This window comes from Colias croceus, chromosome 29 (assembly GCF_905220415.1).
Source record: "Colias croceus chromosome 29, ilColCroc2.1".
NCBI classification, from domain to species: Eukaryota; Metazoa; Arthropoda; class Insecta; order Lepidoptera; family Pieridae; genus Colias; species Colias croceus.
In genome coordinates this window covers 703,212-722,261 of record NC_059565.1, presented here as the reverse complement: position 1 = coordinate 722,261, position 19,050 = coordinate 703,212, and the positions used below count along the sequence as shown (strand labels likewise).

Genomic DNA, 19,050 nt, shown 5'->3' with positions numbered 1-19,050 from the left:
AACTCACATTTAATGGACACAAAAATCAAATAAATATCCTTTTATACAAGTTTCCTTTTTCATTAATTTTATCTTAAATTTTTATTTTAAATAATTTAGGGTTTCTGCTATTTAAATATAGCAACATCAAACTTTGATGACAACTATGACAGACATATAATCCGACCATTATGCATAGACTATCTTTTCCAGCCGTTTATTTAGCAAAAGCGAGAGAGCAATATCGATAGATATGTCAAATACATAAGTGGGAAGGAGATAGATAAATGCGTTCCGCTCTTTGCCTCTTTGACGTTACAATCAAACTTTTAAGATTTAAAGTTTACGAAACGAACGACCGTTGCTTTGATTTTTTCAAGCCGTTAGAACTAATTTTTGTGCAAATATCGAAAATAGTGTACTAGTTAGTGAATTTAGTGAAAATGAAGTCTGCGAGATCGAAACCAAAGCTGAACGAAATGCGAACGCCAGCTAGGAGCAAACAAAACTTATGCCAGGGAGAAAGGGATCCTGTACAAGTTTATTGCCGTTTGCGGCCTATGCAGCGTGAAAATGATACTTCATGTATCAAAATACTGTCTCCAACAACGATCCTTATGACGCCGCCATCCACAGCTATCAGTTACAGGAACGAAAACAACAAAACAATGAAATATACTTTCAAAGAAGTGTTCCCGCCGGAAACTAATCAACAAGATGTGTTCGACAAAGTTGCTTTGCCTCTCTGTGAAGGCTTGCTCAAAGGTAAAAATGGCTTATTGTTCACTTATGGAGTTACTGGTAGCGGTAAAACCTTCACCATGACAGGCGAACCGAACAATTGTGGTATTCTACCAAGATGCCTCAATGTCATATTCAAAACTATAAATGAGCTACAAGCACACAAATATATATTCAAACCTGATAAAATGAACATGTTCGACATACAAAGCGAAGCTGAAGCCATGTTGGAAAGGCAACAGGAATTACACAAATTCAAAAGTGGCCGTAAAAATAATTCCAACCCAGATTTGGCAATGTCTAACAATGATTTAACAAAAATAGAGGGAATCAATGAAGACAATCAATATGGTGTATTTGTAACTTATGTAGAAGTATACAATAATAGTGTGTTTGATTTACTTGAAGACGGGCCATTAAGTAAGAATTTACCAGTCAAAATGATAAGAGAAGACGCAGCACATAACATGTATGTGCATGGTGTAACGGAGATTGAAATTAAATCTGCAGAGGAAGCATTTGAAGCTTTCTATCTTGGTTTAAAGCGGAAGAGAATGGCTCATACGACGCTTAATACAGAATCCAGTAGGAGCCACTCCATCTTCACAATCCGACTTGTGCAGGCACCTGTCGATGAAATGGGAGAGGCTGTTATTCAAAACAAAAAGTTCCTCTCCATAAGTCAATTGAGCCTTGTCGATTTGGCTGGTAGTGAACGAACTAATAGAACAAAGAACACAGGACAGCGCCTCCGTGAAGCTGGTAATATAAATAAGTCACTAATGACGCTTCGTACTTGCCTCGAGGTGTTAAGGGAAAATCAAACTAATTCTGCTAACAATATGGTACCTTATCGCGAATCAAAGCTCACTCATCTATTCAAAAACTTCTTTGAAGGTGAAGGTCAAGTTAGAATGGTTGTCTGTGCCAATCCAAGAGCTGAAGATTATGATGAGACGCTACAAGTAATGAGGTTTGCAGAAGTAGCGTCAGAAGTAGAAGTTGCTAAGTCGCAAGTGACAGACATAGCTGCTACTATAGGCTTGATGTCTGGTCGGCGTAAAGCAAACCGATTATTCAATGCAGCTCGAGATAAAATTATGAAACCAGAAGCTAAAGATTTAGAACTAGATTTAGGACTAGTGTACAGCCTAGGACCAGACTTTCCAAGCATTAAAATGAATAGTCCACAAGAATCTCATATCATAAAGGAACTAATTGCACATTTGGAAATGCGTATAAGCCGCATACAGACTCTAAAACAAAGCAAGGATATAAAAGATGAAAGATTACGGTCTGCGCTGTTAGAATTAGTTAATGAGTCAATTGAAGTGAGGATCCAAAACACGTCTCTACGCAATCAGCTATCCACTGCTGAACGACGAGTGAAAGCATTAGAAGACCGCCTTACTGCTACAGAGAATGCAGCATTAAACCATCAAAAGAAACTAGCCGAAATGACAGAATACACATCTGGCCTGAAACGTGACTTACAAGAAAAGGAGCTCCTCCTCAGCCAAAATAAGCTTGATAAAGAGAAACAGAAGAAGGTTCTCGAAAGAAAATACCAGCACAAGATCGCTGCCGAACACGAAAAGGCAAAAGAAATAAACACAGAAAAGGAACGTCTCCGCAATGCAATTGAAGAAAAAGAGAATAGATTGCGTATTATTGCATGCGCTTTAAACGACCGTGGGGACGATGCAGCGCCTAGATCTACTTTAGAAATGGGAGCGCAAACTAGCGGCAGAGATTTCACACCAGGCTCCACACCGCGAGCGCTACCAGCCCATTTACTAACACCATTCAGCTCTGGTCATACAAAAGAAACACGTGACACACCAACATCAAGACGAGGTGTCGCCATAGCGAATCCTAGACACAGAAGATCGCTATCAGAAGACGGCAGAGGCTGGGTGGAACACGCGCCAAACAAACTCGTCCCCATGGGAACGGTTATGAAACCTAGCATTGGCAATAGTAAACTAGTAAACAAACTAACACACGTGAAAGACATAGCGAACTCAAAAACGTCGAAATACTGCCTAATATCGCAAGAACAAGATACAGATGGCGAATTAGAAACGAAATTATACAAGGGAGATATAGTGCCAACATGCGGTGGGGGTGCTCAAGTTATATTCAACGATGTAGAGATGCTGAAGCAGTTCTCTCCGACCAAAGAAAGAGAGCGGGAGTCGTTAACAAACAGGACGTCTGGGTGTGCAAGACATTCCGGTAAGCGGCGCGATACAGGTTGCTCGCCTCCGCAGACGCCGTCGAACACGAGTAAAAAGCAAAGGGTGGATGACGATTGAGGTATTCACTTTCTTTTGTTGGTTGGAACTTTCTGGTGATTTATTTTATGTTTATACTAGATTATATAATTTGATTCATATAAATTTTAAGTCCTTGAATGTTAAGCTCTTTCTACGGTTATCTATGTAGTAGTATCTGGTACTATATTTACTAGTACTGTGTGGGAGCTCTTTTCTTACGTACTTAAGTAAAAGAATTAAACATTTTCTGTTGTTATGCAATATATAAAAATCATTAGTTAATTAACTTTATTAGCTTGATTGATAGTATTTTACCACATATTTTGTTCCACATAAAACTTATTTTGTTAAAAATAAAATTTTGTAAGTGCCGATTTTTCAATCCTTGGTTAAAATTTATCCGTACATTATATAGTATTACATGAACATATGAAAATGTCACCTGTAAACTGTCATACATGGACAATTACAATACATTTTTGAAATGGTAGTTTAATATGTTATTCGATGAATAAGTTTTAACCAAGGATTAAAAAATCAGCCCTAAGATGCATTAAAATAAATCACTCAGAAAGTTTCACAAATGTGTATGTGTATATATGTGTGATCATTAGCTTAGTATTTTTGCTGATATTATTCAAAATAATCACTTAAATTACCTCAGAGGAATTCTCATGTTTTGCACATTATTGCTTTTATTTATAAATAACTAGGATAAAAACTAAAACTTAGGATATATTTATCTTACTTCCATAGAACAGAATTTTCTAGGTTCATGTAGAAATAAATTAATTTCTTTAAAAACTTAAGTATCTATCTAGCTCAAGATATTCCACTGAGCATTTTTGAAGTGAAACTTCTTTATCGGGGTTGGAAAAAAAAATTAGTGTAACATTTTTTCGTTACGCGTGACATTTTTCCGATACGCGCCATCTTTTTCTTATCCCTACCACGAGTGATTCGACGTATTTCTGTAAAGTTGCATAAAATAAATTATTTTTTGAAAAATAAGGTCATAAAGAAGTTTCACTTCTTACGTGTGTACACTAGTACACGCACACATTTTTTTTATTAATCTTTCGATAGGTTTTTTCTTATTAGAAATTCATATTGGCCTATAAGCAAAAGATATATCCATTATGATATTTTTTTTACATAATTATTGTCATTACAGACTTCTGAACATCCCTACTATAATATTATAAATGCTAAAGTAACTCTGTCTGTTTGTCTGTTACGCTTTCCCGCTTAAACCTCTCAACCGATTTTGATGAAATTTGGCACAGACAATCTTTAGACCCTGAGAAAGAACATAGGCTACCTTTCATTGCGAAATATGTACCACGGGCGAAGCCGGGGAGGACCGCTAGTAGCAATATATTTTATAGGTTGACCAAAATATCCCTTTGGTTGTAACTTGTAACAAGATATTGGTATTAACTCTTGTTTTAGAAAGTTCTAATGAAAAATTTCCAATGTAAAAATCCATTTACTGCAGTAACAATAAAATATATACAACATGTACCAGTATTAACAGATTAATTAATATGGTTAGAAAATATGACAAAAATATTTTTTTTTCGGTCTTTTTACTTAATATTTAATTGCTCAACAAGTAATTCAGTTCCTCTTGAATTTTTTTGTATATGTATAATTATAATAGTACAAGATTTTTTTCTGTGATAAGAATATGTATTTATTTAGTTCAAAGTTGCTTCTGTTAAACCTAGTTCAAGTGCCTGGTATTCAAACTAGTTTATATCATCACAATTATTTATAAATTGATCAGTTTTCCTAGAAAAAAACATTGTTACTTTTGTTTATACTAACCACATTATACTAGTTACTAGTTACTATTTAATTTTGTTAGAACATAAGCATTAAAAATATACATAATAATTCAATAGAAGATAAACAATATCTAAACATTGAATATTAAATCATGAGCAAGCTATTCACAATAATATTACTTGAGGGTAGATTAAAAAAAATGTTTTTCTCCTAGTTCAGTATATTACTAAAATAGATATTATAATGCAATAATCATAAACATCAACATAAACAAGGTTGATTGTTATCATAAGGAAATATATTTTTCGTGAAAGCTTCAAAATACATTTTCAATCGTAAAATATGTCAGAACTAACTGGCTTTCTCATTAATACTATTGTATTATTTAGTACTTAATTAGTATTAGTTTTCCTAAGTTATGTTGTTATTATAGTTTTCATTTACTAATTTTCTGTATCCATTATTTTTAGTTTTCTATGTGATAACTGGTACAAAAGTTTGGATGGTTAGATAGATACCATTAATAAAAGGGTATTTTCAATGCTGTTAAAAGTAAATATGTAGATAGGTTATTATCGTTCTGGCACGTTGTAATGTGGCTTAATTTTTTAAAAAATTTACTTTTAGCCAGAATTTATGTCAGTTGTCTCTTTTTCACTCATGATAGTTAGAATCATGCCATCTCACTTTGACGTCTAATCGTGTGACCGTTTTTGAAGATTAAATGTTGTGTTGGTAACCTATCTACACCCTTTTACTTATAATATCATTTTTCGTGATGTTTGCATTACTTGCTACTTTTAGTTTAAGAGGGTATATAGAAAAATTGTGTTATGTACAAATAGATTTTGATGGTTAAGGTGGTATGAAATGTTTTTTTTTAGTTTAAGTAACGTAATCTTTTTTTAATAACGTGACTTAAAATGCATCTGAGTACAAGTATGTACTAGGACGGTATGAACAAAAACTGTGTGTGCATAGCACCAACTTAAGGACACGTTTAAAGGATACCTAGTTTTCTAAATCATCTGTGTATTGATTTGTTTATAGATTTGTCTCTTTCCATCGCCTATAAATTGCTATTAGAGTGAAAGAGATGCTTACATACCATAATAATATTTTTCGACTAAAAATATTCTACAACGAATATTTTTTATTGATACATTTAACAAAGTAACATACCGATAGCTATCCGTCTCCCTCCTACATAACATATTTATAGGTGAAAGAAAGAGGCAGAGCTATAAATGTCTGCGAAATCAAGCGAATTGTTTTTAAGATGAATCTGATTATTTAAGCTTTATTTCATCTTTTTAGGTTAATTGTTTTCAAATGAGGGTAGTTTTCAGTTAATTATGTACAAACACACTAACATAATTTTGTAATGTTACCTTTGTTATATTTTGTATTAAATACATATGTGTAAAGTATGTTGTTTCCTTTTTTGCCTAATGCTTCATAAATAAGGATAAAACTTCGAAATTTATTAAATGTAAATGATGTATACCTATGATGTATGTAGTATTTTAAATTATTATTTCGAGTGGGTTTTAAAATAAAAGCAAAAATAAATAGGTAAAGAAAATAAAAAAACAAAACAAAAAATATTTTAATCTTTATTGAACGAAGAAAAAATAAATAATGTGGTTTAAAATAAATATATTCCGTCTAAACCTATCGTATCCTCAGACAAAAAATTTATTCAATCGGTAACACAAATCCAATAACTACAAAATACATACCCTTATAACTTCTGGACAAGCGTAATGTGGACTTCCACACGATGTCTCCAGCAAGGAGCCAGCTGGTTGCAGGGACGCCATACCGAAGTCGGCTATTTTAATATTGTTCCTTTCGTCTAGCAGCAGATTTTCCGGTTTTAAATCTCGGTGGCTGGAACAGGTAAGAAAAATAATGAAAAGTATTAATAGCCGAACATTTATTCATTCAACTAGACTCTTCAGAAACACTTTTGAATCGTCAAAATACATGATTTAATATTTACCACCGGTTTGGAAAGTATTAAATTAAAATTTAAAACCTACTACTATTAGAAAGGCGAAAGATTGTAAATATGGATGTATGGATGATTGTTACTCTTTCACGTAAAAACTACTGAACCGATTACAATGAAATTTAGCACACATATAGAGGGTAACTTGGATTAACACATAGGATAGGTTTTATCCCGGAAATCCCACGGGAACAGGAACTTTATGGGTTTCTCTTTGAAAACGCGGGCGAAGCCGCGTGCGGAAAGCTAGTTACGTATAGAAAAGCTGTGTTAAGAAGAACAATATGATTAGGAAATATTGTTTTGTTTATTACCTATGTGTATTGTAAATTGTTTTCTTAAAAGAATATGCTAACAGACTCGTCTCAAATGTCATCAAAAAACTGTTTATGAGTTTAGTCAAATCGATAAAACACGTTTTAATGTGTTTATTGTTTTATAGTTAGTTCCACTGTGAACCGTTAAGTTTTATCCAAATTATGTAACTACTTCAGTTCTTTAAATAATAATTAATTTAATAAATTATTGTTAATTTTGTGCACTTATAGAAAAATTCTTAATGAAAAATAATATCTATCACCATTTTTTATTTAAATTGTTTTTATAACCTTATCGTCAAACTAAGCATGCATTATCATCCAGCATACTTAACATTAACTACTTTAACCAACTTACCAAATAGAATGGCTATGACAGAAGTCCAACGCAGATATAATCTGTCTAAAGAACCTCCTCGCTTCCTTCGGTGTGAGCCTGCCCTTTTTTACTAAATAATCAAATAGTTCACCACCACTAACATGCTCCAATACTAAGTATCTGAAAATAAAGGCGATTAAATTTACATGAAGTTTCAGTAAAATTTACACTTGAAAAATATGCGGGTATTCGCACATTCGTCTCAAATGAAAACAGATGAATGTTTTTTTAACGATAAGTGTCATTCGGTATCCGACCGTTGCAGTGGCAACACGTCTTGAATAATTTGCAGGAACTAATACGTAGTGTATTATGAAAATACGATAATTTTTCGCATTTTTATCGTAATGTAATAGTAACTATTATATTAGATTAGATTTTACTATCGTAGGAGATATATTTTTATTTATAAATTATTAATATGAATTTACTTACAAATATTTCTTATTTTCATACACATCAGACAAGCCAAGAACGTGTGGGTGCTCTATAAGTTTCATTATGGCTATTTCACGTTCCACCTGAAAAAAAACAATGTTTGAAGTTTAATATCCTTTTTAGAGTAATTTTATATTATTGCAAACAATGGTATTCCATTCCTGGTTAAAATGATCATAATAATATTATAATAGTAAGATGATAGTATAAAAAATATAGTCAATGTTGGTTAGTATTTTAATTTTAACGTTCCAAATAGGGCGATCAGAATATAATTTAATTATAATTATATAATTATTATTTTTAGGTTAGGAAGGTATTAGGTTTGATTCCCTATGTAGGTACTCCCGATTAGGTACTCAGATTAGGTATTAGTTTGTGTAGGTAACTTAAAAAAATTCGTTGAGTTCGTAGTTTCTGTTGAATTTAATATTTGCCAGTTAGCATAATAAATTTCATTATTTGCACAGATAAGATAAATTAGGTACCTTCATAAGCACAGATTCGCTAAGTTTCTCCCTATTTATAATTTTGATGGCCACTTTCTTCCCTGTCACGCAGTGGACGCCCAGCTTTACCAGGCCTGAAAAAAAAAAAGATATTACAACATTAGTTTTCAAGGATCACGGTTAAAAATTGTGGAAAATATCGTTATGGCTGGCGATTCAACCGTGGTACATAGTAGTACAGTGGTAGTACTCAGTCATCACGTAAATAATAGTGAAAGATTTTTAGATCGATTCAGAAATACTTGAGATTAGTGCGTTCGAACAAACAAACTCGCCAGATTTTAAGATTACCAATATTTATTATTATAGATTACATAGATATGTAACTAGTTACTTTTATTAGGAGGTACTTAACCTACAAACAGTTAACGGAAACGTCGCGGTCGGTTAGAAATTGAAGAAAATATCATACATTTGAATGCATATACCTCACTTTACAATTGGTTCAAAGAAATGTTTACAAATCATTGTTGAGCGGAATTACGTCTTAAATATCATAGTACTGTGAAAAGCCTTGGAATTATATAGAGTTGTTAATACCCTAATTTAATGTTTAAACCGTGTAGTGCCTATGAAGTAATTCGCTTCCAAGCGATGAGGCCGTTAAATTGTTCATTAGTCTTAAATTAGTCTTTCTATTAAATTGTTTTTTCTTATGTGCATTGTACAATTATTGTTTCCTATTAATTTATAAGCATCATCCTCGCCTGTCACGCTTCAATTATATATATTTCTGTAGATATATTATTTTGGAAAACATAAAAAATATATCTATATTTACGCTATAAATAGATCATTTACTTCGTGAGTGATACTAATTGAGATTAAAGAACATAAGAGTTAAGTATTAATCCGATTAAATGCTAGTGTTTATTGCGTGAGCAATCTGTGAAACACCAGAAGAAAAAAGACGATCACGAGGCGGGATTCAAACTCGCCTTTTCGCCTTGCCGCGGCCTAACCTCTTGGTTTCTATTCTTTAAAAAATTATCATTTATAAAGTATTTGAATGCTAAAACTAAACATGAATAAGTTGTAAGTATCAAATCTAATAAATCATCTAATACTATCCAGCTAGTATGTAAATACTAAATTTGTCTAGCACTTGAAAGGTTTACGCTAAAATAAAATTAGACGCACTCTAGTTTAATTGGATTGCCTACATGGGCAGTGGGTACACACCGTCCGTGACACTATTACATAGTGTTATAAAATCTAAATAAATATTGTATAATTCAATTGGTTTGTAGTCCAACAATGTATATTTACAACTGGAATCCGATTTTTATTAGTTTTTCAACAGAGACTGAACTAGTCCAGAGGTAGGTATTTTTTGAAGTGAAACTTCTTTATCGGGGTTGGAAAAAAATTTAGTGTAACATTTTTTCGTTACGCGTGACCTTTTTCCGTTACGCGCCATCTTTTTCTTATCCCTACCACGCGTTATTCGACGTATTTCTGTAAAGTTGCATATAGTCAATTATTTTTTGAAAAATAAGGTCATAAAAAAGTTTCACTTCTTACTTACGTGTGTACACTAGAACACGCACACATTTTTTTTTTCATATGAGAGAAGAGGCAACAGAGCAGACACGACGCCTGATGGTAAGCGATCAGGGTCGCCCATATGCACCCACAACGCCAGGGACATTGTGAGTATTTTATATTGTTATTTGCGAATGTGTATCAAATATTGATTCCAATCGTAAAAGATTTTGCCGTCCTTCCAATTATATACTTTGTGTTATTTATTTAAAGGGGAGCAAATTTGAAGGTATTAAGTTTTCAAAATAAAAACACTCCAATTCTGTAACATCGTAAAGATAAATTTGAAGTTATGTAGGTACAAAAAATAATCATACTATGAAATTGAACTTAATTCTTCTTTTGCCCTATTAATTACAAAATATACTCCTAAAATCCAATGTTAGTGATCCTAAATTCCTCAGTATCACATTTCACGGTGAGCGATTGTACCCATTACTAAAAATTTAATAATATGATAAATTTTAATAGGGGAGTAGTTAGGTGCGTATTCGTACTATGTAGGTTTTCACTTGCATTAATTTAGGTAAGTAGCTACTTTAATAAATTTCCAGGTAGTTATATTCGTTAAAATTTTTTCATAAATTAAATTTACGCGCAGAAAATTCTCATACCAAAATTACCTCAAACAGAAAACTCCGGTCTCCGCACATTTCTATCTCCAAAAGTAAAATACTTCACCAGTTAACAGCTCTATATAATTACATTAAATGTCAAAGCATTCGCTCGAAACCGACTTTATTCAGCATGAAGACCTTGTTATGGTAAGTTGGGTTCATTTTAAACCGACTGCGAAAATGATGGCTTTAATTAAGTTTCGTCTTTTCATTGTATTAATTATTTAGGAATTAAGTTAGTAAAATTATCTTAATTCCTAAATTATGAGACATTTCAATTTTCAGTGTAAGTGTTACCAACTTCAATTTTCCTCTAAGTGTTAGGATATATTGTAATTTTGGTGTTATAAGGAAAACAAGCTTCTGCATGCGATTTTTTCTTTAAATGTCCCATCCCCACATGATTTAACAACACTTAACAAGTACCTATAAGGTTAAAAAGTAAAAAGTTTCAATGTAATGCAATATTTATTTATTTATTTAACACTTTATTATGCAAGAAACAAAATATACATAAAGGTTACAAAAATAAGATTAAAAAGTGCAGTGATCTCTGACAGGCAACCACGTTTTATTTGCTTAGTATTTGCTGCGCAATAACATACTATGCGAACTTGAAATTTTGTTCTCAAGAAGTTTCACTTCAAAATCCATTTATGAATATAAGAATAATACTTATAGGTAGGTGCCTATAATCTACTATGTACTATCCTACTACATAAAAGAAGCATACTTATTTATAATTCCTACCCAGATATTTTTAATAAACTTCACAGTCTAAAGAAAATATTGCATCATCGTAAACCTAACAATATTCCGAGGAGACAATATCTCAAGAGGATTTATTTTGCTTGCCGTAATTGATATAAGAAGCAATTAATTTTTCAACTTACAGTATAAATAAACATTTTCTGTATACTTTAATTAACAGCTAAATAATTTGATACTCAAAATATATAAACTAACAATACTATAATAACATAGTATAAACCGCCTTTTCCCGAGGCTTCACCCACGTGGAATTCGGTAATAACAACCCCTTCTACCATTTTTCCTTTCCCAAGTTCAGCTCCTTTTCTTACCAAATTGCATCAAAATCGGTTTGACAATAACGAACTTTCATACAGGCTTTCATCCCCTATTATACCTACTTTCACGACTATACTACACTACTACAGCATCATTTTAAAAATTATCAATTTAATATGGGTAGAAAATATAAAGAACGATAGAGTGTTGTCACTTGCCCGTTGTTGAATCCGAATATGAAACGACGGGCACACCTAGTTTTTGAATAAAAAGAAGTAAAATAATCTCTAGGTCTATTTAATGGCATACAATGTTACACAAAATGATATAAAGTAATAGGTAATTTTATTTTAGAGAAAACTTTATGCACTCCTACATTAATTTTCATACACGTACATTTTATAATTAACTTGCTCAGACTTGCTCATTACCTACTTTGTGAAACATGATAAAAAAAACGACGTGTGGCACTCGGGGACTGCCGCGGTAAAGCTATTGCATGCTATGCCTTCAAGCCACACCTCCGAGCCCGTCGGAGTGGGGACCGTGAAGTTTTTCGTTACGGAATTTCTTGATTCGGTCCCCGCGCTCTAGGCCCGCGATAGAAGCTATGCAATAGCTTAATTTTATTAATTTAAATCCTAATTATAAACTGTGTATCTAATAAATTCCCTACTTAGGTAGCTTATATCCTTATTACTATCTTCCTTATTACGACTTTCCTGAAACTCCTAATAAGTATGTACAACTTCTTTGGCAAGATTCAAAATACCAAAATCGTCGCTTTACGTACGTACGCCTTGACGCGAGAAGTTTCACTTCAAAAAAGCTATCCTATATCAAGATCTTATGCTGATGATTTTTACTGTCTTTCAAAAACGTCGCGAATCGAAATCGGAATAAGATATAGAAGAAGACAGTTATTTTCTTAATACCATCTGTGATATATGTACTACCTACACGTTTCTTTTTATATTTATTAATTGATATATTTTAGTATTCTACTGTTAACAATGCGGGTAGTTGCGAAACCAACGATGGAATATCTCGGCGCGATTGAAGCGATGCCTCCCAGTGTTACGGTGTCGGCCCTCGCGGACAGACGTGCTGCTGAAGCTAACGCTATTAGTAATAGTAAGTATTACTTATTGTGTTTTTTTGCATGATGAATTTAATAATATGAATGAAATTAGCTGTAAGCCTGTAACATGTTTGTAAAGTTTTCTTTGAAGTATTTTTTCGCCATTAAAAAGCTAATTAATCTATACTAATATTATAAAGCTGAAGAGTTTGTTTGTTTGTTTGAACGCGCTTATCTCAGGAACTACTGATTTGATTTGAAAAATTCTTTCGGTGTTAGATAGTCCATTTATCGAGGAAGGCTATAGGACTGTAGTATATACTCTAAGGCTACAGGCTATGTTATAATATCATCACGCTAAGACCAACAGGAGCGGAACAATGCGGGTGAAACTGCGGAGCACAGCTAGTAATTATATAAATGTTTAATCTATAGCCATATGATTAGTAAATGGAAACATATTTTCTAGTTTATAACATTTAATTGTAAGTGAAACACTCGATTTTGAATTTTTTTCACTCATAGTAGTTAGAAAACTAAGATTACAACGTAACTATAAAATTTTCCTTTTCAGATCCTTTATTAACGAATTCACTCTTCCAAATTGTTTTAGAAGAATCAGACAGTAAAAGAAGAGTACAGCGATACAGGGACATAGAATAAAATATAGGTAGACCCGGCATTGGTTATGATTATGAAATAAATTGATTATTTTATTGAAAAAGAGTGTTTTAAATTTTATCATGTAAAAAAAATATATGTAAACTAGACTTCGATTGAAATATTTATGTCAATTTTGCAAATTCTTAGATATCTATACTTAGGTACCAATGTTATTATTTTTAAAATGTGTATTTTATTCATAAAGTTAACGCAGTTATCGCAGTAAACTCGCGCGATGACAGTGACAACGTCTGTCACTGTCATTCCACTGTCGAGTCTGCTAGCTATAGTAGTATTATATTATATTATCTGTGCTTCAACTCACCAGTCTGTCCCTTGCCCAGGGTCTTTTCAAGCCGAAACGGCCCGACATATTGGTATGCCTCTGGGGCCGACGCGCCTCCCCCCTCCATTTTGTTAGTCATGTGTTGCTGAAGGAGATCACGTGTTGGACGGCCATTTTATCTGGAAATACAGATTATATTAAAGCTATGGTTTTTGCTATATGTACATGGTAACATTTAGTAACGCGACCAGCCCCCTTACGTTGTTTTTATAAAGCAGTTTTATTTCTAGTGCGGAAAAGTGACAGCACTATTATAGGTTGCACAGATAGGTTGTCTAGCGCCATCACTTTCCCACTCTGCTATAAGACATCATGTAAGAAAGTTTAATTTTAATTCTGTCGATATAATTTTTTTTCTCAAAGAAAATGGTCCCTTATTGGAAAGAAAAAAGCTGCACACAACAAACAGTCAATGGTGTAAAGGTGAATTAAATAATTTCTTAGTAAATCATTTTTCTACCTGTAATAAAAGATGCTTAATTTATGAATAAAGATCATTAACGTTCTAAGTCGGATCGCAATATACCGACCATAATTATTTTATCTACAACTAGCTTACCGCCCGCGGGTTCGCCCGCTTTATCTAAAACCTAATAAATTATATTTTAAAACCTTCCTCTTGAATCGCTCTATCTATTAAAAAAACCGCATCAAAATCCGTTGCGTAGTCTTAAAGATTTAAGCATACAAAGAGACATGGACAGAGAAAGCGACTTTATTTTATACTATGTAGTGATGATGAAAACAAAAAATGTTTTTCACACTGACTTTCATATTGGGAAGCGAACCCACATACTTTAGCACAATAATCAGCAACTACTACACCACTAAGGAAAATCATACTAAAATATAACCCAGTTTCTTCTGCAAATACAATAATTTATTATCTATTGACCAATGCGGTTGTTTCTACAAAAGAGAGGTCATTTTGGCATATCGCCAATATTAATAAACATTAAAATATAAAACATGAGCTAACATTGTGTTCGTACCAATTATTATGCACCAAAATTTTATCTAAGTTATAACGAAAACTTTATCCCTTTTTACGAAAACGTGTAATTTTCGAAAAAGGGATAGAAGAGTACTTTTTTTTTCACATTTATCTATAGATACTTATTATAAAGCGTTAGATTAAGATCGATTATTTTCGAAGAATTAAATCAAATCAATTGATTTAGAAAATACAACTACAAGTAGTTAGGTACTTTAAGTATTTGCGATTTGATTCACTTTAATTAAATTAAAATATATAATTCTCATCTACAATACTGTCTGGGATCCTAACAAAAGTTACAATGAATTAGGTACAATATTTTATGAAAATAAAATACTAACACTTGGACAAATCCGCGAGTAAGTACGAGTTAATAACTTTGAATATTATTTCTATTAATCATAAGGAAAGTACTTAGGTAAGTATTGGTTCAAACGTTAACTCAAACATTTATTTATTCAATTAAACTTCTTCGAGAAGCACTTTTGAAACGTCATTAGATATATTTTTAACATTTAACACCAATTCGGAAAACAGTATCTATGGAGAGAAACCGGCAAGAAACTCCGTAGTTGCCCTTTTTAATCATGTCAGTATTACAATTTTAGTTTACAAAGTAACTGTAAGTATATTATCATAATATGCCAAAGAGCTGTCCTGTGGTTTTTACGCGACAACCCTCCATGGGTTTTTATCTTCCATTTATTCCTTAATGCTGTAAATGTATCAAATTATGAGTCAATTACGAGTGAATATTCACAGGAAAGCGATAAATTCGAAAAGGATTTTAGCACGCGTGACCAAAAAACATAAAAAATTCAAGTTTCATTATACCACCTAAATATTTCCGAACGCCTGAACAAATGGCTAATTAGCTTATTTGTATAATTAGCTTATTTCTCTAGCTTTTTGATAGTTCAGAATGTCGTAAAACAGTTGGGCATGCATAATTTAAAATACCAACTGCAGAATTAAGTAATTATTTAGTTACTAGCTGACCCAGCAACGAGCAAACATTGTTATGCCAAATATAGGATACTTTATTAAATAAATAGGTAGTTTATTTACGACTTATTCTCGGACCTATAGAATACACATTTTTCAAAAATCGGTCAAGCCGTTTTTAGGTGCTTGCTTACTAAAATTTGATACAAAGAGATTCGATCGTAATTTCTTCAGGTTGTCAACAACAATCATTTTAATATATGCTAAAAAGTTGTTTAATTTAGATAGACGCGTAATTTTTATTAATTCTTTTTTGGAAAACGCAATTTTTAAGCATGTAACTATAATGTATATGGCTACGGGCTTCCTTCATATATTTCAACTGCACTTAGGTTTTTAAAGCCTATAAAATCTATATCTACATATATAATATAAAAGTATATAAAACTCAAAGGTGACTGATATAGTGATCTATCAACGCACAGCCCAAACCACTGGACGTATCGGGCTGAAATTTGGCATGCAGGTAAGATGTCATAACACAGGCGTCCCCTAAGAAAGGATTTCCCGAAATTCTTGCGGGAACGGGGAAAAACGGGGATGCACGTACAAAGTCGTGGGCGGAAGCTACCTACCTATTCACGTTCGATAGGTATTATAATTATGTATTATTTATAAAAAAATGTGCATAGTTATTTACCTACCAAACATACATTTTTGTAACAATTTAACTCAGGAACTACTGAACCGATTTCAAGAGTTTCCAATTTTCATCTTCAAGTTTTGCTCAGGATCCGCTGGATATTCATAAAAAAATTTACCAAAAATGTCATTCTTTTGGAGCATATTTTTTTTATTGATTATATTTACGGCACGATCAAATCTATCTATATATGACTTTGAATATAATTAGAAATTAAATTTGTATTAAATTAAAAAGAATACTAATTAATCATTAGTATGTATTTTTAAAAAACTCTTTAGCAAAGATTCACCAACGCCTACGTTTAACTTAGAATTAAACCTAATGAACGCTTTTACGAGTGATTGCTAAGATATTTTTAGAAGGAGCTAAGATTTGTTTTGATATGGGTTGGGTCGAAATGCATGGAAATAGATGCTTGCAGATGAAGCTTTTTGGGAAATAATCTTCAATAATTGCAATTATTTATCAAATTAATCGAATAAATAATTGAATCAAGTGCCAAATTCATGCGCGATTTAATATTTTCCAGTGACGTCAAATAATTCGACGCGTTTTAATAAATTACTTTTAATTAATAAATTAACATTGAATTACATTAATTTCTTTGTTTTTGGAATCCTCTCGACGAATTGTTTGAACGAATTCCATTTTCCAAAGAACTATTTTTAGATCGAAATTCGAAATTGATTTTTTTTAATGGTACTGTGGCACTGGCGCTACATTTTATAAAGCTAGTTCACACCGTACTAATTTTAATAAATAATAGATACATTACCTTCTAAAACACTAAAACACAACACATAATAGAGATTCCGCATTCACCGTAAGTCACAGAAAATCAATACCTTCACGAGTTATGGACACAAAATTTTAACTTCACATAATAAAAACACTCGGTTGATTATAATTTGGCGACTATCTACGGCTTGGTAAAATTGTAAAAAATATTTTTTCTTGCATTGTTACATAATTGTATGGGTGTAAAATTTGTTTTTGGTGGTGTAGCTACTAGCTAGCGGGGCAGATCGCCGCGCCGTCGGCTCTCGTCGGGATATTTCGTGTAGGGGTTGAGTCACGCACAGGGGTGGCTTTGCGTTCCATTTCACGGTGTTGTTTTTATATCATGTGTTTTAGTTCTTAATTTTTATTAATGTATGTAAATGCTAATAAATTTAATTGTTTGTACCTGATTTATTTATATGTAAGATTTTAAAAGTATAGTTTTTAATACTTGAATTATAATTTTAATATTACTGTCAAAGTTCATCCGAAGTATAGGTCATTGACCCCGTTTGTACCCATTTTTGACAGAAATAAGCGAAATCGAGGGAAGAATTATACAATTTTCCTTTCCTTTGTAACTAAAAACCTCCTGAACCGATTTGGCTGAAACTGTTATGCTCATAGTTTTAATACAGATTGTATATTTTTCAATACTTATTACTTACTTTCGAATTGTTTGTAAATTATTTCTTAAATTAAAAAATACCAATGTCACTCCGGTATAAAGTAGAGTTCTATTGGAGAAATAATTTTATCATATTGTTAGCGATTAGAATAAAGTTGCTGACAATTATTAGTGTCATGAAAACCAAAATACGTAAGTATGTATATGGGTAGTGTAAATTGTAAAATTATTGTAAATAAATTGTTTGTTTGTTTAGTGTCTGCTGGATTGATTTTGAAGAGACTCTTCTTGTAAAACAACTGTTAAAATAAGGAAGGTTTTTGAAGATTGTTACAGCAAAATAAGGTTGTCCTTTAATATTTTAATCGTAGGCGCAGTCGCAGCCCGTCAGCTACTAGCAAGTAATCTTCTTAATATATATAAATCTCGTGTCACAATGTTTGTCCTCAATGGACTCCTAAACCACTTAAACGATTTTAATAAAATTCGCACACCATGTGCAGTTCGATCCAACTTGAGAGATAGGATAGTTTAAACATGTAGGTACCACTTGGGTCCATGGTACCACGGGCGAAGCCGGGGCGGACCACTAGTCTTAATATATATAAATCTCGTGTCACAATGTTTGTCCTCAATGGACTCCTAAACCACTTAAACGATTTTAATAAAATTCGCACACCATGTGCAGTTCGATCCAACTTGAGAGATAGGATAGTTTAAACATGTAGGTACCACTTGGGTCCATGGTACCACGGGCGAAGCGGGGGCGGACCACTAGTCTTAATATATATAAATCTCGTGTCACAATGTTTGTCCTCAATGGACTCCTAAACCACTTAAACGATTATAATAAAATTCGCACACCATGTGCAGTTCGATCCAACTTGAGAGATAGGATAGTTTAAACATGTAGGTACCACGGGCGAAGCCGGGGCGGACCACTAGTCTTAATATATATAAATCTCGTGTCACAATGTTTGTCCTCAATGGACTCCTAAACCACTTAAACGATTATAATAAAATTCGCACACCATGTGCAGTTCGATCCAACTTGAGAGATAGGATAGTTTAAACATGTAGGTACCACGGGCGAAGCCGGGGCGGACCACTAGTCTAATATATAAAAATCAATGCCACTTTTCGTTGTAATTCCATAACTCGAGAACGGCTGAACCGATTTCGATAATTCTTTTTTTATTATATTCCTTGAAGTACGAGGATGGTTCTTATGTAGAGAAAACGTTAATATGTACCACGGGCGAAGCC

The 19,050-nt window shown here is 32.7% G+C and overlaps 2 protein-coding genes across 3 annotated transcripts in view; one reads left to right on the top strand and one right to left on the bottom strand.

The window, feature by feature from the left end:
• LOC123704397 (serine/threonine-protein kinase BRSK2) overlaps positions 1-17,401 on the bottom strand; it is a 35,482-nt gene extending 18,081 nt beyond the window's left edge. For both annotated transcript variants that reach the window (XM_045652757.1, XM_045652758.1), the window contains exons 1-6: positions 17,152-17,401; positions 13,708-13,847; positions 8,427-8,521; positions 7,936-8,021; positions 7,480-7,620; positions 6,533-6,683 (exon numbers count right to left, since the gene is read on the bottom strand). In XM_045652757.1, the coding sequence (XP_045508713.1) occupies positions 6,533-6,683; positions 7,480-7,620; positions 7,936-8,021; positions 8,427-8,521; positions 13,708-13,807 (573 nt within the window). In that variant the 5' untranslated portion in view covers positions 13,808-13,847; positions 17,152-17,401. The remainder of the gene's footprint in view (positions 1-6,532; positions 6,684-7,479; positions 7,621-7,935; positions 8,022-8,426; positions 8,522-13,707; positions 13,848-17,151) is intronic.
• On the top strand, positions 368-13,416 carry LOC123704396 (kinesin-like protein KIF23). The gene is made up of 3 exons (XM_045652756.1): positions 368-3,039; positions 12,636-12,772; positions 13,294-13,416. The coding sequence occupies exon 1, from the start codon at positions 423-425 to the stop codon at positions 3,036-3,038; it is 2,616 nt and encodes an 871-aa protein (XP_045508712.1). The 5' UTR covers positions 368-422; the 3' UTR covers position 3,039; positions 12,636-12,772; positions 13,294-13,416.
• Positions 17,402-19,050: the final 1,649 nt, after the last annotated feature.

Coding starts and splice junctions, on each gene's coding strand:
- LOC123704396 (XM_045652756.1), top strand. CDS start 423: ATGAAGTCTGCGAGATCGAAACCAAAGCTGAACGAAATGCGAACGCCA.